General features: G+C 39.6%; 2 protein-coding genes across 2 annotated transcripts in view; both read right to left on the bottom strand.

The window, feature by feature from the left end:
* The window catches only part of DNAH10 (dynein axonemal heavy chain 10), a 48,757-nt gene extending 41,055 nt beyond the window's left edge, over positions 1–7,702 (bottom strand). The window contains exons 1-10 of the mRNA XM_041488265.1: positions 7,432–7,702; positions 7,090–7,182; positions 5,432–5,589; positions 4,508–4,738; positions 3,725–3,915; positions 3,071–3,269; positions 2,186–2,380; positions 1,838–2,008; positions 1,030–1,206; positions 559–684 (exon numbers count right to left, since the gene is read on the bottom strand). Coding sequence (XP_041344199.1) covers positions 559–684; positions 1,030–1,206; positions 1,838–2,008; positions 2,186–2,380; positions 3,071–3,269; positions 3,725–3,915; positions 4,508–4,738; positions 5,432–5,589; positions 7,090–7,182; positions 7,432–7,702 — 1,812 coding nt within the window. The remainder of the gene's footprint in view (positions 1–558; positions 685–1,029; positions 1,207–1,837; positions 2,009–2,185; positions 2,381–3,070; positions 3,270–3,724; positions 3,916–4,507; positions 4,739–5,431; positions 5,590–7,089; positions 7,183–7,431) is intronic.
* A 598-nt stretch (positions 7,703–8,300) lies between these two features.
* ATP6V0A2 (ATPase H+ transporting V0 subunit a2) lies at positions 8,301–24,426 on the bottom strand. Its single transcript, XM_041488757.1, has 20 exons — positions 24,239–24,426; positions 22,313–22,391; positions 21,229–21,326; positions 20,293–20,430; positions 19,875–19,975; positions 19,082–19,208; positions 18,223–18,305; positions 17,792–17,885; positions 17,261–17,473; positions 16,580–16,730; positions 15,717–15,856; positions 14,841–14,995; positions 13,810–13,900; positions 13,394–13,512; positions 12,744–12,954; positions 12,493–12,612; positions 11,887–12,006; positions 10,531–10,648; positions 9,955–10,126; positions 8,301–9,119 (listed from the first exon to the last, which is right to left on the bottom strand). Exons 1-20 carry the CDS (start codon positions 24,353–24,355, stop codon positions 9,017–9,019), a joined length of 2,550 nt encoding a protein of 849 aa, XP_041344691.1. The 5' UTR covers positions 24,356–24,426; the 3' UTR covers positions 8,301–9,016.
* Between the last annotated feature and the right edge of the window lie 24 nt (positions 24,427–24,450).

Genomic DNA, 24,450 nt, shown 5'->3' with positions numbered 1-24,450 from the left:
AGCTTGTGGAAATGCCTTTAAAATTTGATAGTAGCCTCAGCATTCTTGGTTCAGAAATTACACAGAACTACCTTTTCAGTTGTCAATCACACGAAACAAACCAGAACACCTCTGTTTACACACTGCTGCAACCAGTTACAAGAGAAATCCCAGTGGAAATTCAGTCAGACAGAAGTTTAGTAGGAACAGGATTCCGCAAGATCTCTGCTGGAAACCTGCCTCTACCTAACTTCAGTCCCAAGTACTGTAGCAATGTCCCAAAAATGTTGTATCAAAACCTAAAATTTAACAGGAACTACAGCACAGAAGAACACACAGAGAAACAACATTCAATCATTTGCCGGGTGATTCAGAAACTATGCCTTATAAAGGGCCACAAACAATTCTCAGCTCAGAACTTTTTCTAAATCTGTGTTTAAAATATTACTCTCAGAAAATTCTCGCTGACCATCAAGTAGGTTTCATTTTTCCCCTCAGAGAAGCCTGGTACACAATCTTCCTACATTTCACCTGCTCAGAAGTCTCTGGATTAATATTTGTTGCAGCCCCATCAGTGACAAGAGTCAGTAGAGTATCTTTCAGTAGCAATGGAAGCACGTGTTCAGCCCTCTCTCTCCACTGACGGTATTTTTGAGCTTCATACTCCTCCATTTTCTTGGTCAGTTGGAGATATATTTGTTGCACCTAGAAAGGACAACTCTGTATAACTCATTTTAAAGATCATAAGAAATGTTTAACTAACCTACCCTAATATGGTCTTTCAATATGGTTGCTGTTTTTTATTAGATAAGAGAACAATACCCTGTAATTAATGCAGACACTGGAGAATTTGGGCTCTTGAATTATGTAATTGATTCCATCACTGTCTCTCTGGGAAACAGTGGGAAGGTTTCAATCCAGTTTTCACATCTAACATGGCTTGCTGTGTGCACAGTTTGGGACTTCCCCTCACATTAGAGCATTTTCACATCTCTAGAAGTGTATAACAAGTGTTTCTTCCTTCATCAAGTACCAAAAGACCCAACATACTTCCTGTCCACGTTTTGAGACTAACAACTCCTCTTCTTCTTGGAATCGAGTAATGGTGTGTCGGATCCGATGGGAAAGGGATCGGGACCAGGATATTGCTCCAGCCACTGGAGGATGGTTCTTGTACAGAGGTGGATCCTTGAGGTTCTCAACAAAGATTTGCTTAACAATTTCGACCTAGAAGAGAATAAAATATTGCAAGGAATCCTTCTCTCACTGCTTGTCTATGATTGCTGTCTGATACACAGCACAGAAGCTAATTCCAGCAGCAGGATAAAAATAATTATTTTGTCTTTATTTCTCTGTTTTATAGAACTGCCATTATTTCAGCAAGTTCTGTAAAATTATGTTTTAACTTTAATGTTCTTTGAAATATCAAGAAAACAGGTGATACAAAAAGCTTCCCAACATACATTCTAGCCTTCCAAAGTTGATGTATGACATCTTCTGATCATATCATGAACTTGATCATGACAAGAAAGCTGTAAGGTATAAAATATCCATTTTCTCAGGAAGGTTGAGCTGCTGTTTACAAGGTGCAGGAATAGCCTTGCTGCATTCAGAGCACCTTCCTGTTCAAACATAGTGTCTCACATATACAGATGTGCACAACATTCCAGCAAATTACCCAGACTATTTCTCCAACTTAGTCCCAAAAAAGCAGAGCAATTACCATGTTTATTTATAAAAGTTTTCAGTCTTTTACACAGTAAATGACACCACACAGGTATTTAGACATATACAGGTTTATGATTTTCATTAGGTAAAGAACTTCATGTACTGCATAAGAAATCCCTAAATTGAATACCTCTTCGCAATATTGCTCCAAAACAACACTGAACTTTTTCATGAACTGCTTATTAATAGTTTCAGGAATCTGGAGGCGTTTGTACTTTAACAGCATGTCAAAAGCAGTTTCTGCTGATCGAAGGGTTGTAAAAGATTCATCAATAAATCTTGTCATCTTTTCTTCAATATCCTAAACAAAAGAAGAAAGCAAAGAAATCCTGTCACTTAGAAATTCATCCTGCAAAACCAAGAAAGTGTCAAAATGAAAATACTTTTTAATAAGAGCAGCCAAGCTTATTTTTACTATTTTTTAACTTTTTTTTTTTTACTATTTTACTATTTGGCAATCACAGTGTATGGTACCTACCACAACATCTTCTCTAAATTCTTCCATAACGAATGCCCAGTCACGTGCATTTTCCATGCTGAAAGGGTCAAAGGTCAGGTCTTCCATAGGACTAATCACTATATTTACTTCTCTCTGTAGTTCATCAACACCCTTTGGATTTTCTGTCACAGTTATCAGTTCAGGAATAAATATATTGTGAAGCTCTTCAGCGACCTATTCATTCAGAAGAACATACCATAAAGCTTTCTTTTTAATTTTTTTTCTGCCACTGAACACATTATTGTTAAATTTTTCCTTTAAAAAATATCAGCCACTCAGAGAGCGACCAGTTTGTGCTATGATTTAAATTTCAAATATTTCAATATGAGACACTGAAAAAACCACAGCAACAATCTACAAGCCCAATACTTCAGTTGTTATAACAGATAATACTCAGTCATTAGTCCTTTTCACTCCACTTTACACACAGTTTATTGATTGTCCATATTGCTAATTACCCTGACTTAAATTAGCCTAAACACAGCATCTCTCCATTCATAGGTTATTCTGCATTAATCCACAGATTGACAGATGGCTAAATTTTATATTATAGTATACTTAAATGGTATTTTATCTACCTCATTAAGGTGGTAATCCATGAAAATGACAAATGTGTGAAACAGTTGCTGCAAGTCTCTTATGTTCACACCATGTACACAGTGGCACACTTCCCAGCCAGTACCTGGAGTAAAGTTAATCCACTTCCAGCATTAAGTGCAGTTTTGTTGAAATCAAAGGCATCGCTCAGGTCTCAAACACAAAACTAAAAGTTGTTAACAAGTCTACACCTACAACACAAAAGAATCTTCTCTACAGAAGAAGACAGTGATTAAAAATTTCTTTATTTACTGCCTCTTTTCCTACCTGAAAAATATAATACAGATCTTGACAGATTGAAACCATATAATCCGTTTTTTCAAATAAACGTTTCACATCAAATTTCCAGTATCGCTTACTTCCTGACTCTTCAACTTGGATACAAGTAGTAAAATAACATTTTTTCCATTGTTCAAGAGTGTTTTTGGCTTCTGTTATTTTCTTTTTTGCAGCAGTTGTGTCTTGTCTATTAATCAAATCAACACAGTTAAGATAGTATAGATAGAAATACTATAGATTAAAAAATCATATCTCAACTGGAATAATATACCCTGGTTTAGCAGCTTCTAACTATACGAGATCTAGGCAAAACTTATCACTTATTTTCAATGTGATTGTGAAAGAAGATATTATTTGAGGAGTGATTTTGGTTACATTTATGCCACTTTTTTACCTCTATTTGTTTTATTGGTTCATGTTCTTTCAATACAAAAGAGGAAAAGAACCTATATCTTCAGGGCTGATTTAGTAACTTATGAAAATTACAAAATAAATTTACTTTTAATTGACCTTCTAATACAACTTCAGATGGTTGAAAAATACAGACACCTCTTTGGTGGAAGTATCATCTACTGCACTTTGTGTAAGACAAGCAAAGCTTTTAATAAATACAGCCCAGTTAAAGAGAAACCCAGCACTTACTTAAAGAGTGTTTGCAGGTCCACAACTCTGCGCACTCTTTGGGAAATCTCCCAGGAAATTCGTTCCAAGAAGGGCACCATGCGTGCATCCTCGTTGTAGTGCCGTGACATGATCCACACCAGCCTCAGGGCATTCAGCAGGGAAGGGATGGCATTGGAGATAACATCAACCCCAGTGCCAGTTGATAAATTCTATGAAATGCATATTGTGGGTAAGATGTCATGAAAACATACAAATTCATATTCAGTAAACTAATGTTTGTTTTGTAAATGCCTCAGGTTATAAAAGTCTGTAAGATTATTAAATAAATAACCTGGACAAGGAGACATCCTGCTGCCTAAATAATATACATGGTTAAAGATGTGCAAATCTGCATCTTTTGCTCCAAATGATTTTAGGTCCTGATTTTAAATTTTGGCTCAACTCTTTGTTTGGATGATCTTCAATACAATTTAAACTTTGAAACATCAGCTGTAATTTGTGGAAACTACCTAAAAAAATGGAGTAGAGAAATCTTTGTTTTCTCCAGCTCAGCTATGCCATCAAAACTCCCAAGACTGGACTACAAACCAAGTGCTCACAGCTCTGAGCTTTCAACCATTAGAACCATTGAAACTCATACAAAATAAGTACCCCTTCTTAAAAACTAAATATAATTTCTTAATCTAGAGTATATCTTTATTACTGCTAAAAAGTGAAAAAATAAACAAGAGATGATTACAGAGAAACCCAACCCAGGTAAATACAGTTTAAAGTTGACCAAGTTTTCTCAAGGGCAGGTACCTTCAAATGGCGTTTGAGAGTTGAGAGAAACTTAGCATTATCTTGAGCTTCCATGTGATGCTTTTTGAGGTCACTTAAGACTATTTGTAAACCTCCAGTAAACTCAGATTCAGCTTCCTGTAGTATTTCCAAGACTTTTTGCACCTCTGGAAGCTTTAGCTGTTCAGTAAGAGCCTTTAAGGTAGCATTATTTTCATGCCAGAGGTTAATCTCTGCAAGTGGACCATCACCCTACAAGTAACGTGGAATCAAATACAAAAAGATGAATTACCATTGTGCAAGAGTGACTATTTATAATCAGGATTACATTTGTTCCTTCTTTTCAATAAATACTGAGATAAACTTGATATGATTCAACCATGCAAAAAACCAGAGAGAAGAAGATCCTGAAATAAAGAGTTATACACCCACTGAAGGGAACTGCTTATGGGGAGTGTATGCCTGAGCTTATGGCTTTTGCACAGGTAACTTTATAGACATAAAATCCCTCAGCATGTTTAGTGGTATTCGTTATACATATGTTTGCAGACTCAAAACCTGAAAATAAGGATTTTTGCTTTTGTTTGAGATCACTTTTTTTGCAAAAAAAGAAAAAAAAATATAGCTATTTTAAAAAAGAAATTACTCAGTGGAGCTTTTAGTATTTTTTTGCTCTTTAGAAGAGAGCAGATAACAAAAGTCCCTTAGTTTTCCACAGTTATCCTGTGTGGGTAGGATCTGCAGTGAATTACCTCATATTTTATTTATATTCTACTTCTCAGAGCCACACAGTTCCTCACTACTTTTGTTCTTCTTTTCAAGAATCAGTAAATGGTCTTCCAACAATCAAACATGAAGAGGAATTAAAAATTAACACAGTTCTTGTGGGGAAATGAATCAAAGTCTCCAGGAATAAAAGCATCTTGGTGTTACAGGCAACGTTACCTGTGGAACCTTTTCCAGTTGTTCCTTCAGAACTCCAGATATTAATTTCTGCCAGGTCATTGCACAACGTTTCACAGACTGAACCACTCCTGGAACTGTGGCAAGAACAGCCACTTCTCTATCTAGATTTACAGTGGGCATCTCCAGTTTAAGATGTTCTGTTGGAAGAAAATGCACACAGAATGAACTGTCTTGTTCTGTCAGCATTGCTAACATGGCACCACTGGATACGTCATCTACCCCCTTTACTACCCTTATTCCAAACTCTTTGAAAGACTTATCACTGATTTCATCCATTTCTCCATGCAGCCTGCTATGCTTCAGGGTGGGAAAAGCACAGCTGGTATCAGCAAAGAGCAGCTTTAATCAAATCTATTTGTTATTCTACATAAAGCTGCCCAGGTGAACCTCGTTCTGCTGCCACGTGTTCTAATCACCACAGTGCTGGCAGAGGCAAAACATTCACCTCACCTGGTATGCTCAGCTGAGTTTCACTCCCCATTAGAGTACTAGAGTCCTCCACTGACTTTCTAGGTTCAGTCTCAGGTAATTTCATTTCTTCAGAATCTGTGTTTTCACTGTCTGAATCAAAGGAAGTTTTCTCAGTCTGCAGCTGACCATGGGAGAGAGCTGGTGAAGACTGCTAGGATTGAAACAGGTGCCACTGATTAGATGGCTCACATTAAAAAAAGCTTACAAGCAATTCACTTAGCCATTAGATATTGTTCTTAAATTTAATTTAAGAGTGTCTCCTTCCATTTCACATCATTCTCTATGCCTCAAGTTCTGCAGGGGAATAGCTCCAGCATGCCTTTATGAAAGTCAGTGAGCACAGAAACAGAGGTGTCTGGTGTCACACCCTTAAATGATTCTCAAATAGGGGGGAAAATGGGGAAACAAAATATCAAATAAGCATTCACAAATGCTTAATTTTGGCATAGGATGGTCACTTATTAAATATTAATATTTCTTATGCATTAGCCATATAATACTTAATAGGCAAATCACTCCTAGATACACTCAAGTTTTCATATATAAAAGCTGTCACTCATTTACCTGTGAGATGGCATTCTTTAGCATCAAGAGAGTATCATCAGTCAGCATGCCAGACTTTATCACTCGAGGAAGAATCTCATTAGCTTCAGTCAGGTCTTTAGGTACAGCAACTGTTTCTAAACAGTATACAAAAAAAAAGTAGTATAAGTCTAATTAATTGATACAGAAAGTGTAAAGTAATTTTCATAATAAATTAAAACTCCAATAAAACACTTCTAGGTTTGGTGCAAATCATCTTCAAAACTAGTGCTGGTTTTAATAGTGCAAATGCATTTTCAGAAAGGGCAGAAAAACACTTCAGCATCATCAGCTGGTTCTAAGTATTTACAACCCAGCCTGATAGTCAGAAAATAGTTTTCTATTCAAAAGAACAGTGGGTGGATTTGAACTCTTACTCTACAGACAGAGGAGGAAAATCTTGCACAGAAATACTGTTAAATGACAAAGCATCCCCAGCCCTGGCTCTGAGTGTTTTCACACCCAGTCAAGTAAGTTGGATGTGCACTATCCTGAGTCCCCGTCTGTATCATATCTTCACAATGGAAAGTGCCTTTTAACACAAAACTGAAAACGCTGAGGCTGCAGTTCTTCAGGGCACATACCTTTGGTGTCTCTCAGAAAATACACAGTAGAATTTGACACAAACTCTTCGGGAATTTCATTAAAAGCCACATAGAAACGCTCACTCGTGCCACCTGCAAGCGCACAAATGCAAAATGGGAGGAAAGCATGATATAACACTGCAGAGGGATGATGCAAATCCCACAAATAGAGGGGACAAAATTCTAGGAATGGGTGGGATAAAAGGGATTCAGGAGAACACAGCCCAAGGGATGGAAAGGCAGGAAAAGGGGTAAAAATAGGGGTCAGGAGCTGCGACTCAGCAGATGGGACGGAGAGGGGTTTGAGGAAGGGGGAAAGAGGGAGCTGGGGACAGGCAGTACCCAGGGAGAACTCAGCGGGTCGGAGCAGGGGGACCCTCTGCATGCCCTCCTCACCGGCCGGGCCGGGCCGCTCGGTCCGCAGCAGCAGCAGCGCCGTGCCCGCCCCGCTCTCATCCTCGCCGCCCTCGGCAACAAGGCCGAGGAAGCGCAGCACCAGCCGCGCATCCTCGCCGCGGCTCAGCAGCTCCTCGAAAGGCGCCGGATCGCTCAGACCCAGCAGGGAGAGCGCTCTGTCCCGTAGCCACCGCACCCGCACGTCGTCCAGGCTCATGGCGGCAACCGGCCCGACGCCTCCCGGTGGCCACGGCAACGGTGCGGGGTGGAGCGATGGCTGCTGCCCGCCTTCAGCCCGCTGCGGGAGGCTCCGTGCCCGCCTCGGGAGGCGCCTCGAGAGGCCGTGCTCCCGTACAGAGCCCGCCCCGCGCTACCACCCGTCGCGGGCGCTCCTATTCAATGCCGGCCGCGCTGCCTCCCCTCGGCACCACCTGCTCGTTCCGCTCCACACCGGCCGCCCCTCAAGGCCTCTCGTTCCCCTCAGTGTCCGCCGCCCCTCACGAGCGCTCGCCCCCGGCAGCACCCGCCGCCCCTAAAAGCGGCGCCCAAAGCAGGGAAAAGGGCACGGACAAACACAGGGCCCGCTCGGCACAGCGCAAACGAGGCTTTATTGGGAGTTCGTATGAAACAAGTGCAAAATTTAATTTGTGCTGTTCGTATGGCACAGATGTTGAAATATCATGGCAATATCCCCATTTTCACACTGATATAAAAATAATAAAAAACGACCCCTGTCCGCCTATGCAGTATAAATTAGGTTCTACACTACCAGGGAGTGCTGTTTGTGTGTCCTTAGAGCCAAACAGAAACAGGGATCGAGGCCAATTCTTTATTCCATGTGCAAAAGTTCTTCCTCACTACAGGGGAAAAAAGAGAAGTAATACTTGTAAATCCTGCCTTCTTCCATAACATTAAATATAAATATCAGTGTGGCTTCCGAAAGCTTAAAGTAGTAACTCTAAGCAGAACCCAGAATGAAGAGTTAACATTTCCAGTGCAATTTTAAATATGGCCAAAAAAGAGCACATTGCATTGGTGTGTATAAATTTACACTTCATAATCATCTTGGAATACAGACTGAAAACAGACATTGCTTCTATTGCATTGTTGAATGGTTCCCAAAGTGCACAAGATGCAGCTGGGTTAAGTATGTGATTAGTAATGAATGTTTAATATAATGAAAAGTCTTTCAGATAACTTAAAAGTAACCATTCAAGAAAATAAAGAGACTCCAAAAAATGCCTACATGGGTTTCAGGACAAGCAGTAACAACTTTTTTTTTCTTTTAAGAATAAAATTAATTTACAACATTAGTTTATCAAGAAAAATGTACATTTCATATCTATATATTTTACAAGATGCTCCAGATCTGCTATGTCTTTCTATGGGAGGTATGTTTTACAGAATTGTTTGGCTGCATTATAAGGCAATCAGTGAAAACCACTTTGTTCCACAAGAAACCATTCATAGGCAAGATCCCATCACAGTTACTTGCAGACAATTTCAAACATTTCTGCTGACAGCAGCCAAATTATAATGCACCATCTTTATTAAAATGTAAAGAAATGTGCTTAAAAGAGAAAGGCGTAAACTTGTATCCTCCACCGGAGTAGAATTTGTTCTGAAATTCCACCCTGAAACGAGACAAAAAAACAGAATCTGTACATGAATCCAAAATTAGTTGTCAAGGGACAGAATTGTGCAACCCAAGAAGCTGAACAAAACCAACTGCAGTCCTCTCACTTGTTTTCTGTGCAGCTATTTAACCTTCCCATCACAGTCCCAGGCTAACTTCATCATTTTTATTGTTTAACTCCTGTTTCTCAGGAGACCCACAGGCACTAAACCGGGCTGTAAAGGTTCATTTCTTACTTCTGGCTTTCTCATTTGTTTCCCAGTGAGTTGTAGCCAATTGTTTTGCAAACGTGCAATATCACGAGGACAATCTGTCATGTACGTAGCTCCACCTCCTGACTTTGGACACTGTACGCCTTTGTTTAAGCTGTAAATTTCATCAGATTTCAAACTAAACATGCTCTGAATCCACTCCAAAGTGCAGAGCTTGTGATACCAAGACTAAGAAAGGATTAAAATACGTAAGGGTTGGCAGCCCCACTCATTAATATTAATGTTCTGTTGAGCCAAATAAACAGACTGAAACCATACAGTGAGATAACCAGACTGAAATTAAAAATGCTTATCCAAGTTACTAATATTCTACATTATGAAAAGCTGCAATACTACAAATCAAATGTATTTATATTTTGTGAGTGTGGTTGAAGTTAAAATGCATCATAAGCCAATATAATATTTGAATCTATTGAAAATATTCCAGAGGAACAATCAAATCCAACTAATAAGCCATTTATTTAATTTAATATAACTAAATAAATGTATTTCAGCAGCAATGAGGCTGTTGAATTTTACACTTTTCCTTTCTAATAAGGTTTATAGAAAAAGAGAATGTACCAGTGAAGTCGTATAGCATGGAGAAAAGCAGAAAGCCCCTCCATGACCAGCAGAATAAAAACTGTCAGCACAGCAAAGAATGCCATCACAGGGATTAGCAGCAGGACACCGTACTTCGTATCCACACGCAGACCCACTCTCATCACCATCTGCCACAGAACTTCTGATAACTCTAATAAAAACCAAAAGTTGCCATAATTAATGTTGGTAGTGAGTGCCTTCACCCACTGAGCCACTCTGACCTGCTCATTTAACCAGCAGAAGAGAACCTGCTGAACATGGGAACTATAAGCAACCCCCTCCCCAGAGAGCTGCCCCCATCCCCTCAAATGTTTAAAGATACACCTCAGTGTCAAAATCAGACCTACTGCAAGCAGTATTTTACATAAAGTCACAGTTTTAGTTTGGAGGCTTCCATAGATCATGATTAGTTGAAATAGGGATTTTTTTTTAATTAAAAAAAAGTGTATTTCATACTAGTACCAATGGAACAGGCCAGCCTCCCTCTAACAGCGTTAAAAATACAGATGAAGGGAAAAAAACCCAAAAAAATATCAAAAACCCACCCCCACTTACGTGCATGAGCAAGACTTAATGCCCAGAGTCTCAGGTATGAGGCTGTGTTAGAGATGCATCCCAGACAGTATTCAATGGTATGAATTGCTTGATTCATAAAAACATCTGAAAAGTTCAGCTAAAAGATAGAAATACATTTGTAGCCATTTTAACAACACAGAACAAAACATGAGAAAACAAAAACATTCATCTGCAAATCCTTATTACATGGAAGAAGAATTCCAATGAAGGTAATAAATTGATTTCATGTCAAGTAAAAAAAATGTGCCATGCACAAGATCCTTATTACAGAGATAACATTAAAACAAAAATCAGATGTTATGGTTTTCCAGTACTACCTTGTTGATAGATAAAAACAAATGCAATTTATGTTTTCCACAAGGAACATGATCTAATACTTGAAAACTTGAAGTACCATAACTAGCCATGGTTCTAATTCCCATTCTATTAAGGTTCTAAGTTTACAATATCAATTTGTTCATCTTTAAAAGCAGGGGTAATTATCAGTAATGCTACTGATAGAAAGATAACCACATTAATACTAAGATCTAAAGATCTTATTTAAGATCTAAATAGAAATACTTGTTACTAACAAAGAGTTTCAAAACTGGTATTACTGAAAATTTCAACACTTGCTTTGTCTGGATGTTGTATTTCAACACTTTGTATAATACATTTTGAGTAAATAATTCTTGTATTTTCTGTACACAAGAAACAAGAGTCTACTACCCCAGTGAGACAAGAACTATACATATTCTGCACATTAGGAAGCTGAAGCAATTCTTTGTCTTTCAATTCACATGGAATCAGTGGAATCTGCCCAGACCTTTAAAAATTTGCCCAAACTAAACAGCAGCAGTGGGTGGGGACTAGGAATGCTGCCCCAACCCTCATTAGTAATAATCCTCATAACAAGATGTAATTTGCAGACACAGAAAGACTTTTGTCCAGCTGAAAAGCCAAGATTAATGAACAGGAAGCTGGGCAGTCACCACCTTGCCTCAAGTTTAAGAATCCATAAAACCAGACAAAACCCAGGATTTTTATCCCACCCTTCAATATAAGAAAACCTGTACTCCTAGATGCAGAATCTTAATTGCAAATAAAACACTCTTTCTATTCTCTGCTACAGATGGGTTGTGGTTTACTGTAATAGTCTGAAAATACCAGAAAATAATGATAAAATAGCAACAAATAAACTATAAGTAAACTGCATTTGGGCACCAATGTCTTTGTAAAGGCTCAGCTGAGTTTCTTCAAAATTGCTCAGCATGAAGTGTACAGGTTATCTGTTGACTGCCCACTTCTAACTTGCTTTTAAGAACATAGAAACCAGAGATTAAGTAAAAACATTACCTCCTCTGCATCCCCCTCTCTGTGCCCGCTGTCTGAGTGAGTGACACCTTCTTCGAGATCATGACATGACAGGAGACAAAGCTCCTCTTCACTTTCTTTTCGGATAAGCTTGTAGCCACTCTGCAAAATGGGAATGTATTGTCTCTTCAAGCAGGCTGCCACTGTCATTTTCTAAACTTACTTAAAGTAGTTGCAGGCAAAGGCAAAAAGATTTAGAGGAACGAAGTACTATTATGTGTTTCAGTCCAAAAATTTCCAAACTGAGCAGAAACTGGTAAGACAAGGAGTAAGGGGTTCAAACTGAATATAGATATACAGAAGAAATTCTTTCCTATGAGGGTGGTGAGGCCCTGGCACAGTTTTCCCAAAGAAGATGTGGCTGTCCTATCCCTGGAAGTGTCCAAGGCCAGGCTGGAAGGGCTTGGAGCAACCTGGGATAGTGGGAGGTGTCCCTGCCCACCACAGAGGGTAGAATGAGATGGGTTTTAAGCTCCCTTCCAACCCAACCCATTCTATGAAATACCCATAAGGACATACTCTGTGCAACAAAACAGCAGCTGAATTCTCCTGCACTGAGGAAATGTGTGAGTGTCTTTCAGTACTTACCCTGTACATTCTTATGCCTCGGCCTCCACTGTGCAACCAGTATAAATAAAGTGGTTTACCAAGCAGCATTACAGGAACACAAAGAAAAGCAACACTAAGTAAAAACTTCTGCAGAGGAACCTGGTGGGGGCGGGAGGAAAATTAGATTAGATCACAAAATCCAAAGTAGGAAAAGCCATCCCCTTTTCCTTTAAAGTATTATCTGCATAGGGAACACAGGATTTCCGAAGGCTTGGAAGAGCATTACTCACCTGGCCACTGAAGAAGCTCTTTGTTTCACCACTAGGAAACAGGAACATGTTAATAAATTGTATCAGAATACTGGGGGCAGCTGTGGAGTTCTCCGCAGAGTACGCCAACCATTTAAAGAAGATCATGAACACCAGATAGCCAAATATGCACAACATGAATAAAAGTTCAGGAATAAAAACCAAATAAATATTATAGGTCTTCTTGAAATGCCTGGAAGGTAGAAATGTGGAAAAAATAAAATTAAGTTTTACCAACACAGCCCAAATATAATTTCAATAAAACAAAGCACTTTTAAACAGCAAGACTGAGATTACAGTCTAGAGCTGATTTCTTTTTATTCAGTAAAATTATATTAGGTAGTTCAGTGGAAAAAAAAAAACTGTAAGAGCCACATATTTTTATTTACCAACAAGTGAAATAAAGTCTTGTATTATTTTGTTTTGGGATTTTTTAGTATAATATTGAACCATCATCATGCATATACAAAGGAAGACCTCTTCATTATTGTCTTTTAAAAAGAACAGTTTATACAATTATTCTTATTCTGTTCTCAGAAAATCATTCCAGTTTCTCTTACAAGATTAACTGTTATCATTCCAGACCTGGCAAAAAATACAATATTGTTATTATTTTAACTTCTTGTACTTACAAGTGGTTGAACAGCCCCAGTACAACTCCAAATGTCATGTGAGTCACTCCAAAGATCACAGACATTTTCATTTTGAACGAATTTAAAAAAGTGAGACGGTTGCTTGCCAAATTCCATATCTGAAGAAGAAAACACCAAACCAGCATTGAGGAACACCATAACAGGAGGAATACACCAGTATCCATTTTCTACTGGGGACCAGAGTTCTACCTCAAATGGAGGTCACAACTGAAATTTGAGTTTTGTAAAAATAGTTCAATCTTTGACTTGTCAGAAGAAAAAGTCTTGTTGAACAGAGAGTACAAACAGAAATGTATATTTTTCTTAGTCAGATTTATCTTAATTATACACATACCAAAATCTAATGGACAAAGACTGATCATCACAAGTGGACAATTAAAAAGAATGAAACTAACCGGATCAATTCCAAAGGGATAAGCTCCATTGTAGACACCAGAAACATTTGGATCCAGTGCTAAATATCTATTAGCTTCCAGATCCTTATCACTGCAGTGAAATAAAAACACACTCAGATTTGACACTTTAAACACAATGACAATATACTTTCAGCTCTGCAGGACACTGCTCCTGCTTTCCTTTACCTAACTCACCCACTGTCACACTTTAAAAGAGTGGAAGGCTTTCTAAGCACAAAAGTCCTGACTAATACAAGCAATAGCAAAAAAAAATCCACCTAGAACCTCACAATCTGGGCTTAATTCACATTCACTGTCTTTCAAAACAAAGTTTATGGATTTTATTCCACATTCCCCTAGAACTCAAAGTTTCATTTTAAAAGTTCACAGTTTGCATTTGCATAAAATTCACTGTCAAACATTCAAAGAATAATTGCTACTTTTTTTCTGTTTTGCATTTGGGGAAGTTTCTACTTTATTTTCATACAGTTTTTCCATTATCACAGCACACACAACCGGTTCAAATTTTAGCCAGTGGTCTTGACTCTTTGAAGCCACATCCTGTTTTGTAAGGCACCATGAGATGCAAGTGTGAGCATTCAAATACCAAAGGATCATGAAACATCAAATCAGTGAGGTTATCCCACTCTGAGAAAAAGCAGATTTGGCAATTCAAATAGACTGGTTTTTTTCTTTTTTTTTCTTACTATCAAGAAAAGCTGTGCAGAGACTAGTGATTGCCAGGTAATTAATTTACTTCATTAATAGGTAATTTCTTTTAGTAGAGGCAAATGCCACTCAGCTATTCATTCCAGAAGTATGACCTAGGGCAACTAAGTCCAAAACTAGATCTGTGTTTTCTATTCCTCTGAATATCTTTATATAGACATACATACACATCTAGAAAATAAAACCTAAAACATCAATGTAAAGATAAACCATAGCAGGATAGTTAAAAATGTGAACAAAAGGGTTAAATTGCTGCAGGAAATACATCTCTGGTTTAATGGTATAGCAAACATGCTGCTCACCTCCAAACCTTCTCATACATTGCTGAAACATTCCATCCAGATCCAAATATATTTATTGACTTTGAAAAACAGTCATTATAGATCAATCCAGTGTATATAGAAAACAGCCCCATTAACAATATCACGTACCGGCCTTCAAATAACATTTTCATTATCTGTCAGTATTGGGGAAAAAAGAAAAAATAGAGAATATCATCTGTTATGTGAGCAAAGGTCAGCTAAACATGTCTAAGAGAAACACATTTTTGGACATATAAAGACTTCTAAAAACTAAAATTTATTTGTGAACACTCATTAAGGAATATGAGCTCCCATGACACACACTGAGACCTTTATCACCAGCACCTTTACATTAAGGAAGGGTCTTTTAAAGCCATTTCCTTCCTGGGACTACTTTACAAGAAATTACACATTTGCAGGCATTCTTAATTAAACATAATTCTAATGAGAGATGCAGGTGTTCCTGCATTCCAACCCATATGGTTAAAAAATTTAAGTGAAGTTTAATAAATTTCAAACTGCAACTCTTTTTATAAACAATAAAAAGTGGAATTTGAAAAATCATTTTCTCCTCACATTGTCACTGTAATGACATTCTGTAAAACCCATCACTGACTAGCCCTGGTAGAAGTAAAGACAAGCTTCAAAGCATCTATTTTTTCTAAGTCTTTCATTACAACTTGATTATTTCTGATCTTTCAAGGAAAGTGAATAGTTTAAAATATAGAATATGGGGGTCTTTTAACACAGAAAAATCTAAAAGAATGGAAAAAAGCCTAAATAAGTACCCATTCAAAAAAGCAGTACTTTTCAGAAAAAGTCACTATTCAAATGATCTGGCTGGATAGGAAGTAAATAATTTGTAATTCCTTTTACCTCATCTTGTGCTCTTTTTAACCTAGGGTGGTTTTCATACAGTATTGTCAGGAGTGCAAATATGAACATGAGCAGCCCGTGCCCAAAGTCTCCAAACATAACCGCGAACAAGAAGGGGAAAGTGATGATGGTATAGAGAGCTGCAAGGGCAACACAGCAGATTTCAGGCACAGCACACACATGATGTCCTGTCTGCACTATCCCCAAGCAATCCCATACTTAAATCTCTCCAAGTTTTTAAGTTTGAAAGACATTTCATCCCCTACTCATAGACCTTTCCCCCACACTGTAATTTTAACTCAGTTTAAAGCTTGTTTATTGTATAGCAATGACCACTTCACAGTTGAGCAGTAGCTGACAATTCTGAGGATAATAATACAAGCCCAGAAAATAAAACCCAACCAAACAGTTCTTCCTCTGTGGGTATTTCAGGTCTATATTATAAGGTACTTTCTCCTGTGCAGAATGACCAAGTCAGCATAGCTACAAGTATATATTAAAGTGAGCTACACAACAAGCTGAATTTTTCAAGTGATGAGCTCCACACTTCACTAAGATCAATTACCACTATCTTTGTTTTTTCCCCTAAATATCTTCCTTACCCAAAGTAAAGCATACAGAAGAAAAATTATACAGCTATCACCACTACCTTTCATGCTAAAATAATTCAGCAAAACCCAATCCCATCCTACTGCTTGGAGCACAGTCTGTGCTTTTGATGAGCTACTGAAATTTTAAAACAGCTATTAAACAAGCAGTATGATTGTCACCATTTGGCCTTTGCCAGTGTCCAATTCAGCAAGGTACTAAGGGCAAGAAGCAATGACAGCACAGCTCAGAGCTCAGCTTTCAGAAGGACCAACCTGGATTAACTTCCCCATAGCTTCCAACTCCATAAGCATCAACGATGTTCTGGAACCCTGAGGTGAATTTATTGGTACGAATCAAAGTCGGAGGAGGTTGTGTTGTTGGGATGGTATTCATGAATGATGAAATTGTAGCTCCACTCTTCCTCTAATTACAGACAGAAGATATATTTGTGTAAGATCTCTGTTAATCCAATCAAAGTGAAAACATCTGCTCTATCAGCAGTTTCACTGATCCAAAAATACCATTAAATTATACCCCAAGTTTAACATTTATCCCTTTGTACCCCCTCTAAAAACAGATAATGCACAGTGTCCTAATTCTTATTTCATATCAAGTATCAGATGAGACTTATCAGTCACAATATTATAAAACAAAGATTTGTTATTAGAATTTTCTCCCATGAACAAAAACCACTGCAAGGGAAGTTCCAACTTCTGCATGACTGCAAATAACACCATGGGCCCAGCTGGACTCAGGTCAAGTTATTCAAGGAAAAAAAACACTACACACACCACTAAATAAAGGCTCTGCTTACAAAAAAAATTGTTTTATACAGAGACCCAGATCTGTCTGTGCCTACTTTTAGTCTGTTGTTAATAATTATTTTCTTTCCTTACGTGCATAGTTAGTTCAAGATAAAAACTTCAACACCAGTGAGCATTCAGGTGACTTACTGAGCCTTCCTCCAATGCATGGCGCAAGTTCTGGAGATCAGCCACTGGACACCAAACCTCAGCAATTAAACATTTATTTGTGACATCAAAACTGCACAGATTGAGGACGTGGTAAATGGCTTTCATCTTCTTCACTTGGATAACCCAAGTATAGATGGATTCTGAGGCTTTATACAAGACCTGGCGCAAGTATTCCTCAGTTTTATTCAGCACCTTTGTTTGAGAAAAAAACCAAAGATCTCACTGAGAATGTGACAAGGGTTGTGCTGATCACAGCAAGAGCACCTCGTAGGTGTCCAGCACTGGGCCATGTTTTTAGGAGGGCAAGCAAACCTCTGCTGAAAACAGAAGGCAATGCCAAGTGCTGTGAGGTTTAACAGATATGTGCAACATGAAACCAGGGACACAACTTACTGTCCCACCAGCTCCAAAGCTGCGTGTATGTTAGAAATTATATTTAACACTGTGATTCATTAAATGATTTCCCACAGTGCAACAGCTCCAGCAAGAGAAAATCTGTTCTTTACTCACAGTTTCAAGATCCTGAATACGAACGTTGAGTCCTTCGACCACGGCCTGGCGCTCCTCGGTGGTGTCGGGGTAGGGGTACACGTGACAGCGATAGCTGCAGGAGCACAGGGCTGTGTTAACGACCAAACCCCACCAAAACACACCACCCAACCCCCTGCCAGATTTGCAACACACCACTTAATAACCACGGAACAGATTCAACTCAGAGGCAGCATTTTGCCTGCACTTGGTAAAGACTGCAAGTGAAATGATTCACGTATTTATTTGTACACTGAGTAATTATAGAGCTGGGTGCAATAAGGGGAGGAACAAATTTAACACAAAAAGCTTGTATAAAAATCAATACTTTTAAAAAAAGAGTGCAGGGGAAAAACCAACTAGAAAATACCTCAGGTATAAAGGAATATACATATATTAGATTTACTTCTTACCAGTCACAAATCTTCTTAACTTTTTGACCAATTTGTTCACCCCAATAGGACACTAAAAAAACAGCCCACTTTGTGGTTTCACCCTAAAAAAACATAAAAAGTAAAGCTGATGAATTATGTTTTAACCAGCAATTCCTCTATGACATAATAATAGAGCTAAACAACAAAGCTGAACAACTTGAAAAAGCTGTGTTAGTAGCACTAATCTTCCAAACGTTTAGTGAAGATCAAACAATAAAATTCAACTGTGACAATATCTCTTTCTTTTTTTTTTTTAATATTAGAGAAAACCAGAAAAAGTTTCCAGGGAAAATCAATGAGACATTACATTTTACTATCTCAGAATTTAAAAGTACTTTTAAAAAATTTTAAAAAGAAAAAAAAAAAAAATTAAACAAAAAAAAAAAAAAAAAAAAGAAAAAAGTAACAGATTAGGATGCCGCAATTGATTTGCAAAAATTAACTTTGTAAGTTCACAGAAAAAAATTTCACAGAAAACTAGCTATACTTGATTCTTTCTCAGCTACTGAATGAACAAGTGGAATGGCTATTAAAAGGCAATGCACTGTACAGACCTAGTTAATAAATATCCAAGCAGCCATTTCTGCCACGTGTTTTGACCAAGGTGGCCAATCATAAAGTCACCACTATTCCACAATGAAGTTCTACTCAAGCTGAACCATGACAAATTAATTCCCACTTCTGCAACCTTTACAAATTCTAATACTTCTAAACAGTTTTTCCTCCAAGGACACTGGGAAATCATTTCCATTTACTTCAGACAGACCTGAGCAGCAATTCTTCCAAATCATATGAGAAGTACAAATGAAATAAATTGATCATTACGATGTTTACTCACTGTATCTGGATCTTCCAGAGCCTTATCCAGCTCTGCATAGGTAAGAAAGGGATAGCCTTTACAGACTCTCCACAGCATTTTTTCAAATGCTTCAATCTTTGCTATGTGAACTAACCCAGATATGAATCTAGGAAAAGGAAAAATTTGAAATATAAGATAAAATGTACATGAAAAAAAAAATTGGAAATTCAGAGTACATCACCACAATAATTTAGTATCTGCCATGGCTAGGGAAGGAAGCATCACCCTGAACAGGAAGTAACTGGTATACAAAATACCAGCTGGTATATAAAATTTTTTATTTGCAAAATAAACAGACTACAGACCTGAACACACAACTAGAATTACTTCTAACTGGTTATTTCTGTGATAGTGAGATTATTTCTTTTTTCTTGGAAGATATCCTCTCATAACAACACCACAGACAGCAGAATCCATTCATCATTTCAAAGGCAACACAATTAATGTTACATTTACACTGCCAGGTGATTAAAACACTGTGTGTTTATCACAGAAAAAGAGTTTAAACAATAGAAGGAAGTATTGATTTAGAGATTTTCCTTTACACACGTCCTTGGTTTGAGGGAAGCTTTGTGACAGCTTTTTTGGATGCTGTCCTGTTTATCTCTTCAAATAATCTGGGTCTGTTATAAAGGTACATTGGGTCCAGGCTCTTGTCCTGTTTAAAACTGTTTGGCACACCTGAAATCACTACAGACCATGTTTTAAGAGAACAACCCCTTCTTTACAGCCCCTCATGAAGCACTTCTGAAACAGCACATGCCATACCCACCCCAGCGAGGCACTCAGTCTGTGCGTGCGGTTGTAATCCACCAACGGCTCGTTTTCCACAGAAGGAAACTCTTCAAAATTGCCATGCAAATGGGATTCATACTAGTCAATAAAAAGAAAAGAGATTCATTGCTTCCAGGAAAACAAAAAAACAACCTCTCATTTTCCATTATTATTCTAAGAAAGAAAAGGTAATTAGGTTAATGGTTCAATTAAAAATATTAAAGTCATTTCTGTGTTCAATTCAGACAACAGAGAGATCCTGGATCTCAAGTGCACTACTCTTAACAATTATAGTCAGTGCTGCAAAATTACAGTGTAAATTTCTTAGCACAGTTTATTCACCAAAATAACACAATTGCACCTTCATTTTCAAGCAATTCTACAGGGAAAAATGACAAAAATGCCACACACAGTACCTCAGGTGTTCTCCTGACAAAATTCTGTGTGATCTGTAACATGTACTTGTATTCTGTCAGTTCAAGCAGGTTTTTCCTCAATTTTTCTTTGTTTTTATTTACTTCCCTCAGTTCTGTCTCCAGCTTCTGCAGCTGTTCCTAATACAGCGTAAAGAAAAGACACAGAATCAGTTACAGGATTTTGGAAAACAGAGTAGGATTCATAGTCAACACATAATATTTGACAGTGACAGGAGTTTCCCATTTCTTAATTAACTAAAGCTTCAGAGGTTTTATCCCCCAGTCTGCCATGGCTTTGTATTGAGAACACTTGATCCTCCACTGGCATCTGTTCAGCGTGCTGCTCTGCCCCTAATTTGTGCCAAAATAATGCAGACCTGGAATTAGAACTGCAGGTAGCACAGGGTGGAAGATACCCATTTATTCTTTTAACATAATTACAGCAAAACAGAACGTTATTCAAAATTAGATCTGTGTTTTACAAGCTTCCACATCAAACACAACACCAGAAAAAGCAATCAGAGACAACAGCACCATGTTTTGTTGTGTGACCAGAACCTGCAGAGCCTTGGGCAAGTAAAATTCACACAAACCTGGAAATTCTGGATGCACAAAGAGCCTCAGGTAAGCACCAAAGCAATAACTGAGGCTGAGGGACCTCATCTACAGACAATCTGCCTGGAACAGTGTGATGTGCCAAAGAGATGAGTGAACGCTCCTGAGTTTGCTTTGACACTTTCACAGGAATTTTGTGTTAATACCAAAACCTCACTGGCTTTGAAGTCACACTGGCAGCAAGGAATCAGAAGAAAGGAAAACAAATGCTTCTTGCCCCCTCTGCCATACCCCAATAACTTAAATTATAAGTAGTAAGATAACAAGTCATTAAACTTGAAATTAAGTTCCAAGACTTAGGCATCTGTTTAGTGGAGTTACCTGGATTTCTAAAATGTGTTTCAGCAAGGGGGCAGGAGGAGCAACATCTCCTTCAGGAAGTGGAATATCTGCTTTTTTAATTTCTTGTACTAAATACCCTGGAGTGAGAAGAAAAACAGCATCAGAAAGGAAACTGCACTGCCTACACTTCCTAGAGTGCTGCAGAGTTGACCTTCAGCTGCTCTTGATGGTGCTAATGACACTGCAGCATCAAGCCCTGCCTATTTCATTCATTCATTTCAGCAACAATGCACACACAGAAGACTTCAAAAATTAAGAACTCAGAGAGTGGGTGGGTGTAAAACACACAAACTATTCCTGTCTTGGAAGTCTGCAGAAGCAAGCAAACTTCAGAGGGTTCTCTTTCCCAACAAGTACTCTCTAAGAAGCTTTTACCATTTCACAGAACCTCTTTGTTGCTGCACAGTGCCACTTTCTGCTAACGGTGCAATTGTGTCACTTTCTGCCAGAAACAGACGTGCTGCTCACTGACCCATGTTTGGAGTAAAAAGTGTTCAAACAAAGCAGCTTAAGCAACCTTGACAACAAATGCAACTCACACTGGGCAGGGGGACTGCCTCAAGAGCTGCTGGCATGACCAGCACGTGCCTCTGATGAGAGATTCCAGTCAAAGGAATCCTTCATCTGTAACTTTTCCTCAGGATAAACTGAAGACATCTGCAGCTTGGCTGTAATGCTCTGCCTACCCTCCTCTATTCATTAACTACCATGAGAACACAATTATTATTAACTTGAGGTATTTTTAAGGGTGCCTGGAAAATCAACAGCATTGAGTTACACAAAATGAATGGGAGTATCTTACAGTCAAGGAAATATCCACAGTAAAGCTTCACTTTCCCTAGCAGAGTTTTAAGAAGTAAACACTGACACAGCCTCATCTATTTATCAGCAACACATTAGCAACTGTTCTTCACCTCTGAGCTTAAAAAAAACCTCAAATCTATATTTAATGCAAGTAAATTTCACAGCTTATAAAACATGGGAGTGTTAAAAAAACCTTCACAGTAGTGCCACTCTGGTAATGCCACAGATGAGAAACAGCAGACATGAAAATAAAGCTCACCAAGTATTCTTTCCATTTCTTCACATTTCTTCACTTCATTCACATATTTTCTCTGAAACACACTTACATTTGGGTTAAGCTGAAGGAGAAGGATAAAATGTTTATTAGGGGTTTGAAATAGTAACCTCCCCTAGAAAACCACAGCAACTTCCTGGAGACAATTTGCATGAGCTCTGTGCTTGTCAGCTGAGAAAGCACAAAAACCTAAAAAGATTACTAAGTCTTCAAATAGCACAGCTGGTTTTACTAAAGCAGAATTATCCATGCCATTGGTTAGTTTTAATCAAACAACAAAATAACAAGGTCTACTGGAGAAACCATTCCTAATCTTATTTCGACAGTTGTAAAATATTGCTTAATGACTTCAAATTAACAAACCATTTGATAAATTTTCTGTGATGCATTTCCACAGTCTATTTGAAATACTAAATTTTACGTACATCCCTATAATATGAACGTGCAATATCTCTGACTACTTATCCAGCTTATTAAATCAGAACCACTAATGCATTATTTCTACAATAAATGGTGTATCAGGTAACTAGAATGACATCAAAGTGTTAAACATACACTCATGTAATCATTCTTACAGATGTGCCTCCTCCTCCCTGTCACATTTACTAACTAGCTGTTTATTTAAGTCTTCCCAGCTTTCCCTGCAATGATTTTACTAGCTACATTTCTAATGTATACTTGGAAGACATTCCAAAGTCTCAGTCAGCAGACAAACATCATATCATTATGATGAGACAACGCAGAGACGTGGCTAATTATTGCCCAACCCAACTTTATGTTAGGCTGGAGTTTCCTCCACGATGAAGTGCCCCTCCAGGAACGGAACCTGTTATCAATAAACCTACAGAGCAGCTGTCTGTCGGTCTGTCAGTGGGTGGATGGAGCCATCAGCTGTGCACACACGCTCAGGATGAAGGCACTGAGGCACTGAGGTGGGTCAGGGGCTCTCCCATGGGATCTCGCTGCAAATGACCCCAATTTAAGGTACCGCTGTGAGAAAGGTGGGATATATCCATCCTAAAGTATTCCCCCCGGGAGGCCGGGGCTCCACACTGACTTCCATCAGTCATCCCCCCACCCGGGCGCGTTCCGGTGTCACCTCTCTGGGTGACCCTGCCTTGGCCGGCGGTTGGACTGGATGATCTCCAGAGATCCCTTCCAACCCTAACCCGCTTCCGGGGCGGGGAACGGCCGCAGAACGCGGCCCCAACCGGCGGCGGCGCGGGGCGGGCTCGGGCACCGCCGGCGGAGCTACCGGGAACGGCAGCCGGCGTGCTGGCCGCCGCTGAGAGGCTGCTGTGGGAGAGGGGGAAATGCAGGACTGAGAACGTCGTGGAATCACAGAAAATGCTGAGCCGGGAGGGACGAGAAGGGATCATTGAGCCCAAGTCCTGGCCCTGCACAGCAGCATTCCCCCAGATCCACACCGTGTGGGCTTGGAATGGATCTTAATGAATATCACCCAGTCCCAGCCCTTCCTGCCGTGGGCAGGGGCACCCCGCAGCAGAGCGGGTTGCTCCACTTTGAACACTGCCAGGATTGGGGCATCCACAACCTCACTGGCCCAGTGTCTCACCACCCCCACAGTAAAAATGTCTTCCTAATATCTAACCTCAAGTACCCTTTTTTCAATTTGTACCCATTACTCCTTGTTCTGTTCTACAGTTCTTGATGAAGAGTCTCTTTCTGGAGCCGTGATCCTGTTCCAGGCGAATTCCACACAGGGACGGGCCATACACCTGCCTGTCAAGAGTCGGGGAAAGACGGCAATAAAAGCAGTTTCCACCGCCCCATCGAGGCCAAGCCCGCACCTTCCCGACGGCGGCCCCGGGCCCGGCTCGGCCTTCACGCCGGGCCCCTCAGGGCTCCCGCAGCCCCCGCGCTGCCCCACAGGGCCCCGGCGGTACTCACGTCTCGGAACTCGGCCAGGCCGCGCTCGCCCACCTCGCTGAGGCACTCGTAGGCCGAGCCGCTCTGCAGGAAGAGCTGCGCCAGGCACACGGGCTCGCCGCGGAACAGCGCGCCCATGGCGGCGGCGCGGCCCGGGGCTCCCGGCGCGGGGGGCTCAGCGCGGCGGGCGGGCGGAGCGCGGCCCGGGGGCGGCCATGGCGGGGCGGAGCGGG

Source organism: Pyrgilauda ruficollis, unplaced genomic scaffold (assembly GCF_017590135.1).
Source record: "Pyrgilauda ruficollis isolate IOZ18807 unplaced genomic scaffold, ASM1759013v1 scaffold9, whole genome shotgun sequence".
NCBI classification, from domain to species: Eukaryota; Metazoa; Chordata; class Aves; order Passeriformes; family Passeridae; genus Pyrgilauda; species Pyrgilauda ruficollis.
This window is presented reverse-complemented; position numbering and strand designations above follow the sequence as displayed.